Source organism: Oncorhynchus nerka, linkage group LG19 (assembly GCF_034236695.1).
Source record: "Oncorhynchus nerka isolate Pitt River linkage group LG19, Oner_Uvic_2.0, whole genome shotgun sequence".
NCBI lineage: Eukaryota > Metazoa > Chordata > Actinopteri > Salmoniformes > Salmonidae > Oncorhynchus > Oncorhynchus nerka.
Window position 1 is genome coordinate 45,672,920 of NC_088414.1, and position 15,442 is coordinate 45,688,361.

General features: G+C 46.0%; 1 protein-coding gene across 1 annotated transcript in view; it reads left to right on the forward strand.

Annotated features, from left to right (window-relative positions):
• ltn1 (listerin E3 ubiquitin protein ligase 1) overlaps nt 1–15,442 on the forward strand; it is a 104,917-nt gene that overhangs the window by 42,837 nt on the left and 46,638 nt on the right. The window contains exons 22-26 of the mRNA XM_065004988.1: nt 1,423–1,533; nt 3,292–3,419; nt 5,948–6,083; nt 13,311–13,455; nt 14,704–14,917. Coding sequence (XP_064861060.1) covers nt 1,423–1,533; nt 3,292–3,419; nt 5,948–6,083; nt 13,311–13,455; nt 14,704–14,917 — 734 coding nt within the window. The remainder of the gene's footprint in view (nt 1–1,422; nt 1,534–3,291; nt 3,420–5,947; nt 6,084–13,310; nt 13,456–14,703; nt 14,918–15,442) is intronic.

Genomic DNA, 15,442 nt, shown 5'->3' on the forward strand with positions numbered 1-15,442 from the left:
TAGATGTATAACTATCCTATAGTATAGATGTATAACTATCCTATAATATAGATGTATAACTATCCTATAGTATAGATGTATAACTATCCTATAGTATAGATGTATAACTATCCTATAGTATAGATGTATAACTATCCTATAGTATAGATGTATAACTATCCTATAGTATAGATGTATAACTATCCTATAGTATAGATACACTCTACAGCAGGTAAACATGTAGCTAATTTACAGTAGCTATTACAGTGAAATAATACCATGCTATTGTTTGAGAAGAGAGAGCACAGTTATGAACTTCAAAATGTATTAATAAACCAATTAGGCACGTTTGGGCAGTCTTGATACAACATTTTGAACAGAAATGCAATGGTTCATTGGATCAGTCTAAAACATTGCACATACACTGCTGCCATCCATTGGCCAAAATCTAAAATGCACCTGGGCTGGAATAATACATTATGGCCTTTCTTTTGCATTTCAAAGATGACGGTACGAAAAAACATGTTTATTTCTTTGTATAATCTTTTACCAGATCTAATGTGTTATATTCTCCTACATTCCTTTCACATTTCCACAAACTTCAAACCGTTTCCTTTCAAATGGTACCAAGAATATGCATATCCTTGCTTCAGGTCCTGAGCTACAGGCAGTTAGATTTGGGTATGTCATTTTAGGTGAAAATTGAAGGGGACATTGTAAAGAAACCGGTCCAATCCCCATAGCTAACATATGGCTGTCTGTCTTTCATTTGGACAGATGTACACATCAGCAAACATATACAGTATTTTAGTCCCAAAACCATATTTGACATATTTCTTGATAATTTTAAAATGCATGAAGATTTACCAACTTGCTCACCGATTTTCTTCCCCAAATCCCGTCACCTGGTGATATTAGTAGGGGTGTGGCTTAAGGCTCATTCATTCTACAGTTTTTTTTACGGGAGTTTAAAAATTAAAATGGTAATTAGATCCGTATCATTTTATGACTCTACAGATGTTTGTTCTATTGAAATAACAGGACTGATGGTCTCTGACTCTACAGATGTTCTATTGAAATAACAGGACTGATGGTCTCTGACTCTACAGATGTTCTATTGAAATAACAGGACTGATGGTCTCTGACTCTACAGATGTTCTATTGAAATAACAGGACTGATGGTCTCTGACTCTACAGATGTTCTATTGAAATAACAGGACTGATGGTCTCTGACTCTACAGATGTTCTATTGAAATAACAGGACTGATGGTCTCTGACTCTACAGATGTTCTATTGAAATAACAGGACTGATGGTCTCTGACTCTACAGATGTTCTATTGAAATAACAGGACTGATGGTCTCTGACTCTACAGATGTTCTGTTGAAATAACAGGACTGTGGTCTCTGTCTAAACCTTTGTCCTTATTGTACCTGTCACCTCAGATCACTAGAGGAGGGGGGACTGTGGTCTCTGACTCTACAGAACTACATACACACCAACCACGTGGCTGAAACGGCTGGCACCATCAACACACTCTGTGGCAGCCCTGACAGGTAAGATATCAGATATCACTTTAACCCTGACAGGTAAGATATCAGATATCACTTTAACCCTGACAGGTAATATATCAGATATCACTTTAACCCTGACAGGTAAGATATCAGTACCACTGTAACCCTGACAGGTAAGATATCAGATATCACTTTAACCCTGACAGGTAAGATATCAGTACCACTGTAACCCTGACAGGTAAGATATCAGATATCACTTTAACCCTGACAGGTAAGATATCAGATATCAGTACCACTTTAACCCTGACAGGTCAGATATCAGATATCACTTTAACCCTGACAGGTAAGATATCAGATATCACTTTAACCCTGACAGGTCAGATATCAGTACTACTTTAACCCTGACAGGTCAGATATCAGATATCAGTACTACTTTAACCCTGACAGGTCAGAGATCAGTACTACTTTAACCCTGACAGGTCAGATATCAGATATCAGTACTACTTTAACCCTGACAGGTCAGATATCAGTACCACTTTAACCCTGACAGGTCAGATATCAGTACCACTTTAACCCTGACAGATCAGATATCAGTACTACTTTAACCCTGACAGGTCAGAGATCAGTACCACTTTAACCCTGACAGGTCAGATATCAGTACTACTTTAACCCTGACAGGTCAGAGATCAGTACCACTTTAACCCTGACAGACAGGATATCAGTACTACTTTAACCCTGACAGGTCAGATATCAGATATCACTTTAACCCTGACAGGTAAGATATCAGATATCACTTTAACCCTGACAGGTCAGATATCAGTACTACTTTAACCCTGACAGGTCAGATATCAGTACTACTTTAACCCTGACAGGTCAGATATCAGATATCAGTACTACTTTAACCCTGACAGGTCAGAGATCAGTACCACTTTAACCCTGACAGGTCAGATATCAGAACCACTTTAACCCTGACAGGTCAGATATCAGATATCAGTACTACTTTAACCCTGACATATCAGATATCAGTACTACTTTAACCCTGACAGATCAGATATCAGTACTACTTTAACCCTGACAGGTCAGAGATCAGTACCACTTTAACCCTGACAGGTCAGATATCAGATATCAGTACTACTTTAACCCTGACAGGTAAGATATCAGTACCACTTTAACCCTGAGAGGTCAGATATCAGTACTACTTTAACCCTGACAGGTCAGAGATCAGTACTACTTTAACCCTGACAGGTCAGAGATCAGTACCACTTTAACCCTGACAGGTCAGATATCAGATATCAGTACCACTTTAACCCTGATGAGTGAGATGAGATATGTCTACTTTATTCAATGTTAGGTTTCATAATTGATAAACTATGTGATATCCCGGGTGTCAGTCATTGTCTTTCAAACACAAGTGATGGAACACTAGGTTTGGGACACAGGGCTTGGAACGCTAGGCTTGGAACGCTAGGCTTGGAACGCTAGGTTTGGAACGCTAGGCTTGGAACGCTAGGCTTGGAACGCTAGGCTTGGAACGCTAGGCTTGGAACGCTAGGCTTGGAACGCTAGGCTTGGGACGCTGGGTTTGGGACACTGGGTTTGGGAACACTGGGTTTGGGAACACTGGGTTTGGGAACACTGGGTTTGGGAACACTGGGTTTGGGAACACTGGGTTTGGGAACACTGGGTTTGGGAACACTGGGTTTGGGAACACTAGGTTTGGGAACACTAGGTTTGGGAACACTAGGTTTGGGAATGAATGGTTCTAATGTGTGTGTGTGTGTGTGTGTGTGTGTGTGTCAGTCTGTTCCCCCTGTCAGAGAGCAGGCTCAGTACTCTACAGGTGCTGTGTCCCTATCTGACCACAGAGGAGAGAGAACGTCTCATTTCCCTGGCTACCGCTGGCATACTCAACTGGCAAGAGGACCACAGTAAGAACACACATAGATACACTCTGTCACACACAGACAGTCCAGTGCCTGTTAACTTTCTTTCTCTCGCTGGCCAGAAAATCATTTATACTGCCCCTGACACAGTGTAGTTAAAATGCATTGGTTTCAAGCCTGTAGGTTGGCATGCTTTCTCTCTCTTATTGAAGACATTTCTGGTGTATGTGACAATAAAACATGATTTCATTTGATTCAGTACTAGGCTACGTTTACAAAAATATATACACAACATGCAACAATTTCAGCTTTTTTTTTTACTGAGTTACAGTTCATATTAGGAAATCAGTCAATTTAAATTAAGTCATTAAACCCTAATCTATGGATTTGACATGACTGGGCAGGGGGTGAGACCACGGGTGGGCCTGGGAGGGCGTAGGACCATGTATCGTTCTGTCCTCTGTCGCCGGGGGCAGTATCGTTCTTTCCTCCGTTGCCGGGGGCAGTATCGTTCTTTCCTCCGTCGCCGGGGGCAGTATCGTTCTTTCCTCTGTCGCCGGGGGAAGTATCGTTCTTTCCTCTGTCGCCGGGGGAAGTATCGTTCTTTCCTCTGTCGCCGGGGGAAGTATCGTTCTTTCCTCTGTCGCCGGGGGAAGTATCGTTCTTTCCTCTGTCGCCGGGGGAAGTATCGTTCTTTCCTCTGTCGCCGGGGGCAGTATCGTTCTTTCCTCCGTCGCCGGGGGCAGTGTCGTTCTTTCCTCTGTCGCCGGGGGCAGTGTCGTTCTTTCCTCTGTCGCCGGGGGCAGTATCGTTCTTTTCTCCGTCGCCGGGGGAAGTATCGTTCTTTCCTCTGTCGCCGGGGGCAGTATCGTTCTTTCCTCCGTCGCCGGGGGAAGTATCGTTCTTTCCTCTGTCGCCGGGGGCAGTATCGTTCTTTCCTCCGTCGCCGGGGGCAGTATCGTTCTTTCCTCCGTCGCCGGGGGAAGTATCGTTCTTTCCTCCGTTGCCGAGGGCAGTATCGTTCTTTCCTCTGTCGCCGGGGGAAGTATCGTTCTTTCCTCTGTCGCCGGGGGCAGTATCGTTCTTTCCTCCGTCGCCGGGGGAAGTATCGTTCTTTCCTCTCTCGCCGGGGGCAGTATCGTTCTTTCCTCCGTCGCCGGGGGCAGTATCGTTCTTTCCTCCGTCGCCGGGGGCAGTATCGTTCTTTCCTCTGTCGCCGGGGGCAGTATCGTTCTTTCCTCCGTCGCCGGGGGAAGTATCGTTCTTTCCTCTGTCGCCGGGGCAGTATCGTTCTTTCTTTCCTCCGTCGCCGGGGCAGTATCGTTCTTTCCTCCGTCGCGGGGAAGTCTGTTCTTTCCTCTGTCGCCGGGGCAGTATCGTTTTCTTTCCTCTCTTTCCTCTGTCGCCGGGGGCAGTATCGTTCTTTCCTCTGTCGCCGGGGGCAGTATCGTTCTTTCCTCCGTCGCCGGGGGAAGTATCGTTCTTTCCTCCGTCGCCGGGGGCAGTATCGTTCTTTCCTCCGTCGCCGGGGGCAGTATCGTTCTTTCCTCCGTCGCCGGGGGCAGTATCGTTCTTTCCTCCGTCGCCGGGGGAAGTATCGTTCTTTCCTCCGTCGCCGGGGGCAGTATCGTTCTTTCCTCCGTCGCCGGGGGCAGTATCGTTCTTTCCTCCGTCGCCGGGGGAAGTATCGTTCTTTCCTCCGTCGCCGGGGGCAGTATCGTTCTTTCCTCCGTCGCCGGGGGCAGTATCGTTCTTTCCTCTGTCGCCGGGGGCAGTATCGTTCTTTCCTCCGTCGCCGGGGGCAGTATCGTTCTTTCCTCCGTCGCCAGGGGCAGTACCGTTCTTTCCTCCGTCGCCGGGGGCAGTGTTTCGGAGGGATTTCAGTGCTAACAGAAATTGTATTTGAATTCCACAGGGATGCTGGCTTATGTTGACTCCAATGCTTCCCACAGTTGTGTCAAGTTGGCTGGATGTCCTTGGGGTGGTGGACCATTCTTGATATACACGGGAAACTGTTGAGTGTGAAAAACCCAGCAGCGTTGCAGTTCTTGACACAGACCGATGCGCCTGACACCCTCTACCATACCCCTTTTAAAGGCACTTAAATATTTTGTCTTGCCCATATACACCCTCTGAATGGCACACATACACAATCCATGTCTCAAGGCTTCAAAATCCTTCTTTAACCTGTCTCCTTCCCTTCATCTACACTGATTTGAAGTGTAGATTTCATGGAAAGAGCAGGTGTTCTTAATGTTTTGTATACTCAGTGTATAGGCTATTCATCAAAATAGCCTATTTTGCATTGATAACCAAATATAATCTCAGGGACTGTTGAAACCGTAAACCAAACAACAAGATTCCTCCCTGAAAAGGCATTTTGTTTAGCAGTAATAACTAGTGATTACAGGCCATTGTGAAATGCCTGAACTTACTGTAGCCAGCTAGTTAGCCGTGTGCTTTTTATCATTCATGACCAAAACATGATGTTCTATTTATTTTAGTAGATATGGGAATGAATACACAAGCAGGATATCAAAGTGAGGGTGTGTGTAATCTCTGTGGTCCTCTAGGTGTTTGTGGGTGTGTGTCGGTACTGTTGTGCTGTCTCAAGGCCTCCACGCCAGTGCAGGAGGAGCTGCTAATAGCTGTACTGGCCACCATGATGGAATGGAGAAACAGCAAAGAAGACTGGTTCCTATTCAGCAGGTAGGAGGGACCATACCTGTCTGTCTGGCTAGCTAGCTGAATCTGTCTGGCTGGCTAGCTGAATCTGGCTGGCTAGCTAGCTGAATCTGTCTGGCTGGCTAGCTAGCTGAATCTGTCTGGCTGGCTAGCTAGCTGAATCTGTCTGGCTTGGTCTGTCTTTCTGCCTGTTTGTCTGTCGCTCTGTCAGTTTTTAAATTTTTTATTTTTGTTTTTGTTAGGGACCAGGGTACAACATCTCATTGCACCAAATTTAGCGAGATAGCTATTTATTTGTTAATCTTTCTCTCTGTCTGTCTTTGTCTGGCTGGCTGGATCTGTCTGCCTGGCTCATCATTGTATGGCTGGCTCGTCTCTCGAGCTGTCGGTCTCTGTTTGTTTTGCATACTCTCTGTCATGTTGTGCACTTCCCTCTCCATTTCTCTCTCTCTGATGAGATGGACAGCAGCCATTTAGTGATGGAATGTTCACCATGTTCAAATGAGTGACCTCTTTAATGGCTGTTTCCAGTGGTCTGTTAAAACCCTTTACCCTCTGTGTTCCAGTGGTCTGTTGAAACCCTTTACCCTCTGTGTTCCAGTGGTCTGTTAAACCCCTTTACCCTCTGTGGTCTGTTAAAACCCTTTACCCTCTGTGTTCCAGTGGTCTGTTGAAACCCTTTACCCTCTGTGTTCCAGTGGTCTGTTGAAACCCTTTACCCTCTGTGTTCCAGTGGTCTGTTAAAACCCTTTACCCTCTGTGTTCCAGTGGCCTGTTAAAACCCTTTACCCTCTGTGTTCCAGTGGCCTGTTAAAACCCTTTACCCTCTGTGTTCCAGTGGTCTGTTAAAACCCTTTACCCTCTGTGTTCCAGTGGTCTGTTGAAACCCTTTACCCTCTGTGTTCCAGTGGTCTGTTAAAACCCTTTACCCTCTGTGTTCCAGTGGTCTGTTAAACCCCTTTACCCTCTGTGTTCCTGTTAAAACCCTTTACCCTCTATGTTCCTGTTAAAACCCTTTACCCTCTGTGTTCCAGTGGTCTGTTAAACCCCTTTACCCTCTGTGTTCCAGTGGTCTGTTAAACCCCTTTACCCTCTGTGTTCCAGTGGTCTGTTAAACCCCTTTACCCTCTGTGTTCCAGTGGTCTGTTAAAACCCTTTGTGTTCCAGTGGTCTGTTAAAACCCTTTACCCTCTGTGTTCCAGTGGTCTGTTAAAACCCTTTACCCTCTGTGTTCCAGTAGTCTATTAAAACCCTTTACCCTCTGTGTTCCAGTGGTCTGTTAAAACCCTTTACCCTCTGTGTTCCAGTGGTCTGTTAAAACCCCTCTTTACTGTTAAAACCTCTGTGTTCCAGTGGTCTGTTAAAACCCTCTTTGTTCCAGTGGTCTGTTAAAACCCTTTACCCTCTGTGTTCCAGTGGTCTGTTAAAACCCTTTACCCTCTGTGTTCCAGTGGCCTGTTAAAACCCTTTACCCTCTGTGTTCCAGTGGCCTGTTAAAACCCTTTACCATCTGTGTTCCAGTGGCCTGTTAAAACCCTTTACCCTCTGTGTTCCAGTGGCCTGTTAAAACCCTTTACCCTCTGTGTTCCAGTGGCCTGTTAAAACCCTTTACCCTCTGTGTTCCTGTTAAAACCCTTTACCCTCTGTGTTCCAGTGGTCTGTTAAAACCCTTTACCCTCTGTGTTCCAGTGGTCTGTTGAAACCCTTTACCCTCTGTGTTCCAGTGGTCTGTTAAACCCCTTTACCCTCTGTGTTCCAGTGGTCTGTTAAAACCCTTTAACCTCTGTGTTCCAGTGGTCTGTTAAAACCCTTTACCCTCTGTGTTCCAGTGGTCTGTTAAAACCCTTTACCCTCTGTGTTCCAGTGGTCGGTTAAAACCCTTTACCCTCTGTGTTCCAGTGGTCTGTTAAAACCCTTTACCCTCTGTGTTCCAGTGGTCTGTTAACCTCTTGCTTCTACCTGAGACGCTTGCGTCCCAACTAGAGCTCTGGAAATGCAAATGCGCTACGCTAAATGCTAATAGTATTAGTTAAAACTCAAACGTTCATTAAAATACACATGCAGGGTATCGAATTAAAGCTACACTCGTTGTGAATCAAGGCAACAAGTCAGATTTTTAAAATGCTTTTCGGCGAAAGCATGAGAAGCTATTATCTGATAGCATGCACCAATACACTACAACACAAAAGCCACGCAGGGGACGTGAAACAAAATAATTAGCATTTCGGCGTTACACAAACCGCACAATAAAATAGAAAACAGTCATTACCTTTCACCATCTTCTTTGTTGGCACTCCTAGATGTCCCATAAACACTATTGGGTCTTTATTTCGATTAAATCGGTCCATATAAAGCCAAGATATCGTTATATGTAGACTGTGTGATAAACGAAAAAAACAGTGTTTTTAAAATTCAAAAAGTTGACGATAACCTTTCACAAAACACTTCGAAATACGTTTGTAATGCAACTTTAGGTATTAGTAAACGTTAATAAGCGATAAAATTCATCAGGAGGCGATGTAAAGATCATTAGCTGTCCGTCTGGAAAAATGTCCGGCTAGAAACTCAACGAAAATATCCGGTCCTAGACCTGAGGAAATACGGTGCCCTGCATGTGTTTGACCAAGAAAAAACTCGAAGGGAAATGACAAGACTCTAGACACCGTGTGGAAGCTGTAGGTACTGCAACCTCAGTCAATTAATTGTGGTTCACCTTTATCAATGGGTTCAAGTAGCGCATGGATATATTTTCCCATTTTCAGTGATCAGTTTTTCCTGTGCTTTTCGATGTAAATGCCGTTCTGGTAAAGCCACAGCAGTGATTTAACCAGTTTTATAAACGTCTGAGTGTTTTCTATCCACACAGACTAAGCAAATGCATATACTATATTCCTGGCATGAGTAGCAGGGCGCTGAAATGTTGCGCGATTTTTAACAGAATGTTCAAAAAAGTAGAGGGTAGAAGCAACAGGTTAAAACCCTTTACCCTCTGTGTTCCAGTGGTCTGTTAAAACCCTTTACCCTCTGTGTTCCAGTGGTCTGTTAAAACCCTTTACCCTCTGTGTTCCAGTGGTCTGTTAAACCCCTTTACCCTCTGTGTTCCAGTGGTCTGTTAAACCCCTTTACCCTCTGTGGTCTGTTAAAACCCTTTACCCTCTGTGTTCCAGTGGTCTGTTAAAACCCTTTACCCTCTGTGTTCCAGTGGTCTGTTAAAACCCTTTACCCTCTGTGTTCCTGTTAAAACCCTTTACCCTCTGTGTTCCAGTGGTCTGTTAAAACCCTTTACCCTCTGTGTTCCAGTGGTCTGTTAAAACCCTTTACCCTCTGTGTTCCAGTAGTCTATTAAAACCCTTTACCCTCTGTGTTCCAGTGGTCTGTTAAAACCCTTTACCCTCTGTGTTCCAGTGGTCTGTTAAAACCCCTTACCCTCTGTGTTCCAGTGGCCTGTTAAAACCCTTTACCCTCTGTGTTCCAGTGGCCTGTTAAAACCCTTTACCCTCTGTGTTCCTGTTAAAACCCTTTACCCTCTGTGTTCCTGTTAAAACCCTTTACCCTCTGTGTTCCAGTGGTCTGTTAAAACCCTTTACCCTCTGTGTTCCAGTGGTCTGTTGAAACCCTTTACCCTCTGTGTTCCAGTGGTCTGTTAAACCCCTTTACCCTCTGTGTTCCAGTGGTCTGTTAAAACCCTTTAACCTCTGTGTTCCAGTGGTCTGTTAAAACCCTTTACCCTCTGTGTTCCTGTTAAAACCCTTTACCATCTGTGTTCCTGTTAAAACCCTTTACCCTCTGTGTTCCAGTTAAAACCCTTTACCCTCTTTGTTCCAGTGGTCTGTTAAAACCCTTTACCTTCTGTGTTCCAGTGGTCTGTTAAAACCCTTTACCCTCTGTGTTCCAGTGGTCTGTTAAAACCCTTTACCCTCTGTATTCCAGTGGTCTGTTAAAACCCTTTACCCTCTGTGTTCCAGTGGTCTGTTAAAACCCTTTACCCTCTGTGTTCCAGTGGTCTGTTAAAACCCTTTACCCTCTGTGTTCCAGTGGTCTGTTAAAACCCCTTTACCCTCTGTGTTCCTGTTAAAACCCTTTACCCTCTGTGTTCCAGTGGTCTGTTAAAACCCTTTACCCTCTGTGTTCCAGTGGTCTGTTAAACCCCTTTACCCTCTGTGTTCCAATGGTCTGTTAAAACCCTTTACCCTCTGTGTTCATGTTAAAACCCTTTACCCTCTGTGTTCCAGTGGTCTGTTAAAACCCTTTACCCTCTGTGTTCCAGTGGTCTGTTGAAACCCTTTACCCTCTGTGTTCCAGTGGTTTGTTAAAACCCTTTACCCTCTGTGTTCCAGTGGTCTGTTAAAACCCTTTAACCTCTGTGTTCCAGTGGTCTGTTAAAACCCATTACCCTCTGTGTTCCAGTGGTCTGTTAAAACCCTTTACCCTCTGTGTTCCAGTGGTCTGTTAAAACCCTTTACCCTCTGTGTTCCAGTGGTCTGTTGAAACCCTTTACCCTCTGTGTTCCAGTGGTCTGTTAAACCCCTTTACCCTCTGTGTTCCAGTGGTCAGTTAAAACCCTTTACCCTCTGTGTTCCAGTGGTCTGTTAAAACCCTTTACCCTCTGTGTTCCAGTGGTCTGTTAAAACCCTTTACCCTCTGTGTTCCAGTGGTCTGTTAAAACCCTTTACCCTCTGTGTTCCAGTGGTCTGTTAAAACTCTTTACCCTCTGTGTTCCAGTGGTCTGTTAAAACCCTTTACCCTCTGTGTTCCAGTGGTCTGTTAAAACCCTTTACCCTCTGTGTTCCTGTTAAAACCCTTTACCCTCTGTGTTCCTGTTAAAACCCTTTACCCTCTGTGTTCCAGTGGTCTGTTAAAACCCTTTACCTTCTGTGTTCCAGTGGTCTGTTAAAACCCTTTACCCTCTGTGTTCCAGTGGTCTGTTAAAACCCTTTACCCTCTGTATTCCAGTGGTCTGTTAAAACACTTTACCCTCTGTGTTCCAGTGGTCTGTTAAAACCCTTTACCCTCTGTGTTCCAGTGGTCTGTTAAAACCCTTTACCCTCTGTGTTCCAGTGGTCTGTTAAAACCCTTTACCCTCTGTGTTCCAGTGGTCTGTTAAAACCCTTTACCCTCTGTGTTCCAGTGGTCTGTTAAAACCCTTTACCCTCTGTGTTCCAGTGGTCTGTTAAAACCCCTTACCCTCTGTGTTCCAGTGGTCTGTTAAAACCCTTTACCCTCTGTGTTCCAGTGGTCTGTTAAAACCCTTGTGTTCCACCCTCTGTGTTCCAGTGGTCTGTTAAAACCCTTTACCCTCTGTGTTCCAGTGGTCTGTTAAAACCCTTTACCCTCTGTGTTCCAGTGGTCTGTTAAAACCCTTTACCCTCTGTGTTCCAGTGGTCTGTTAAAACCCTTTACCCTCTGTGTTCCAGTGGTCTGTTAAAACCCTTTACCCTCTGTGTTCCAGTGGTCTGTTAAAACCCTTTACCCTCTGTGTTCATGTTAAAACCCTTTACCCTCTGTGTTCCAGTGGTCTGTTAAAACCCTTTACCCTCTGTGTTCCAGTGGTCTGTTGAAACCCTTTACCCTCTGTGTTCCAGTGGTCTGTTAAAACCCTTTACCCTCTGTGTTCCAGTGGTCTGTTGAAACCCTTTACCCTCTGTGTTCCAGTGGTTTGTTAAAACCCTTTACCCTCTGTGTTCCAGTGGTCTGTTAAACCCCTTTACCCTCTGTGTTCCAGTGGTCTGTTAAAACCCTTTACCCTCTGTGTTCCAGTGGTCTGTTAAAACCCTTTGTTCCAGTCTGTGTTCCAGTGGTCTGTTAAAACCCTTTACCCTCTGTGTTCCAGTGGTCTGTTAAAACCCTTTACCCTCTGTGTTCCAGTGGTCTGTTAAAACCCTTTACCCTCTGTGTTCCAGTGGTCTGTTGAAACCCTTTACCCTCTGTGTTCCAGTGGTCTGTTAAACCCCTTTACCCTCTGTGTTCCAGTGGTCTGTTAAAACCCTTTACCCTCTGTGTTCCAGTGGTCTGTTAAAACCCTTTACCCTCTGTGTTCCAGTGGTCTGTTAAAACCCTTTACCCTCTGTGTTCCAGTGGTCTGTTAAAACCCTTTACCCTCTGTGTTCCAGTGGTCTGTTAAAACCCTTTACCCTCTGTGTTCCTGTTAAAACCCTTTACCCTCTGTGTTCCAGTGGTCTGTTAAAACCCTTTACCCTCTGTGTTCCTGTTAAAACCCTTTACCCTCTGTGTTCCTGTTAAAACCCTTTACCCTCTGTGTTCCTGTTAAAACCCTTTACCCTCTGTGTTCCAGTTAAAACCCTTTACCCTCTGTGTTCCAGTGGTCTGTTAAAACCCTTTACCTTCTGTGTTCCAGTGGTCTGTTAAAACCCTTTACCCTCTGTGTTCCAGTGGTCTGTTAAAACCCTTTACCCTCTGTATTCCAGTGGTCTGTTAAAACCCTTTACCCTCTGTGTTCCAGTGGTCTGTTAAAACCCTTTACCCTCTGTGTTCCAGTAGTCTATTAAAACCCTTTACCCTCTGTGTTCCAGTGGTCTGTTAAAACCCTTTACCCTCTGTGTTCCAGTGGTCTGTTAAAACCCCTTACCCTCTGTGTTCCAGTGGCCTGTTAAAACCCTTTACCCTCTGTGTTCCAGTGGTCTGTTAAAACCCTTTACCCTCTGTGTTCCAGTGGTCTGTTAAAACCCTTTACCCTCTGTGTTCCAGTGGTCTGTTAAAACCCTTTACCCTCTGTGTTCCTGTTAAAACCCTTTACCCTCTGTGTTCCAGTGGTCTGTTAAAACCCTTTACCCTCTGTGTTCCAGTGGTCTGTTAAACCCCTTTACCCTCTGTGTTCCAGTGGTCTGTTAAAACCCTTTACCCTCTGTGTTCATGTTAAAACCCTTTACCCTCTGTGTTCCAGTGGTCTGTTAATACCCTTTACCCTCTGTGTTCCAGTGGTTTGTTAAAACCCTTTACCCTCTGTGTTCCAGTGGTCTGTTAAAACCCTTTACCCTCTGTGTTCCAGTGGTCTGTTGAAACCCTTTACCCTCTGTGTTCCAGTGGTCTGTTAAACCCCTTTACCCTCTGTGTTCCAGTGGTCTGTTAAAACCCTTTACCCTCTGTGTTCCAGTGGTCTGTTAAAACCCTTTAACCTCTGTGTTCCAGTGGTCTGTTAAAACCCTTTACCCTCTGTGTTCCAGTGGTCTGTTAAAACCCTTTACCCTCTGTGTTCCAGTGGTCTGTTAAAACCCTTTACCCTCTGTGTTCCAGTGACCTGTCCAAGACGACCGCGTCCCAGCTGTCTCTCAGCGTGGAGATGATGCGTTTCCTGTCCCGGTTGGTGACTCATTTTCCCACAATCCTCGGGGGCAGCCAGTGGGACTTCCTGCTCTGCTCCATGCTGGCCTGGCTAGAGGTAAAATGGCTGCCCAGACCATGTGACCATAACAAGCAAATAGTCATGGCTCTACATATACCCATCCTCGTCATTTATCAGACGCTCGTATCCAGAGTGACTTACAGTCAGCGCATTCATCTCCAGATAGCTAGGTGGACCAGTCATAGTCAGTACATTCATCTCCAGATAGCTAGGTGGACCAGTCATAGTCAGTACATTCATCTTCAGATAGCTAGGTGGACCAGTCATAGTCAGTACATTCATCTCCAGATAGCTAGGTGGACCAGTCATAGTCAGTACATTCATCTCCAGATAGCTAGGTGGACCAGTCATAGTCAGTACATTCATCTCCAGATAGCTAGGTGGACCAGTCATAGTCAGTACATTCATCTACAGATAGCTAGGTGGACCAGTCATAGTCAGTACATTCATCTTCAGATAGCTAGGTGGACCAGTCATAGTCAGTACATTCATCTCCAGATAGCTAGGTGGACCAGTCATAGTCAGGACATTCATCTTCAGATAGCTAGGTGGACCAGTCATAGCTAGGTGGACCAGTCATAGTCAGTACATTCATCTTCAGATAGCTAGGTGGACCAGTCATAGTCAGTACATTCATCTCCAGATAGCTAAGTGGACCAGTCATAGTCAGGACATTCATCTCCAGATAGCTATGTGGACCAGTCATAGTCAGTACATTAATCTCCAGATAGCTAGGTGGACCAGTCATAGTCAGTACATTCATCTCCAGATAGCTAGGTGGACCAGTCATAGTCAGTACATTCATCTCCAGATAGCTAGGTGGACCAGTCATAGTCAGTACATTCATCTCCAGATAGCTAGGTGGACCACTCATAGTCAGTACATTCATCTCCAGATAGAGAAGTCAGTAGGAGAAAGAAAAGTGACTGAGATGTTTTATTTAACATGAACTGGTTGTAGAGGTGTTTTCAGAAGATGGGCAGGGACTTTCTTAGCTTGAGGGGGAAGCTGGTTCCGCCACTGGGGCGCCAGGACAGAGAAGACCTTTGAGTGGGAGCTGCCCCCCCCTCGTAAGGGTGGGAGGGCCAAGAGAGCGGAGTTGACGGTACAGAGTGCTCAGGTTGGGGTGTAGGGTTTGAGCATAGCCTGAAGATAGGGAGGGGCAGTTCCTCTTCCTGATCCGTAGACAAGTACCATGTCCTTATAGTGGATGTGAGCATCACACCGAGGTCCCAGACCAAGGTTCATTTTACAACCCCTCCCTCCCTCTCGCCCTCCCTCCAGACGACTAGCGATAACGTGGGGTGTCTGTGGAACCCCTGGGTGCAGTTGTTGGTGTGTGAGACCTGTGAGCTGATCGTGCAGCTGACCCAGTTCTTCACAGCGCCCCCGCCTGGTGTGGATGACCTACTGCCCTCAGAGCTGACCGCAGAGTGGAACGACTTCTTCATAGAGGGGATATACAGCCTGATGCTGCCCCTGCCTGGCAAGATCACTGGTAGGGATGGGAGTGGGGGTCATGGTGTGTTTGTGGTGGTGGTGGTGGTAGGGGGGTCAGGGTGTGTTTTGGAGGTGGTGGTGGTAGGGGGGGTCAGGGTGTGTTTTTGGAGGTGGGGGGGTCTGGGTGTGTTTTTGGTGGTGTGGGGGGTCAGGGTGTGTTTTGGTGGGGGGGGTCAGGGTGTGTATGGGGGGTCAGGGTGTGTATGGGGGGTCAGGGTGTGTATGGGGGTGGGGGGGTCAGGGTGTGTTTGTGGTGGGGGGTCAGGGTTTGTATTAGGGGGTCAGGGTGTGTATGATGTGGTGAGGGGAGGGTCAGGGTGTGTATGTGGTGAGGGGGTGTCAGGGTGTGAATGTGGTGGTGGGGGGTCAGGGTTTGTATGAGGAGGTGAGGGGGTCAGGGTGTGTATGTGGTGATGAGGGGGTCAGGGTGTGTATGTGGTGAGGGGGTGTCAGGGCTTGTATGTGGTGAGGGGGTCAGGGTGTGAATGTGGTGGTGGGTGGGGTCAGGGTGTGAATTTGGTGG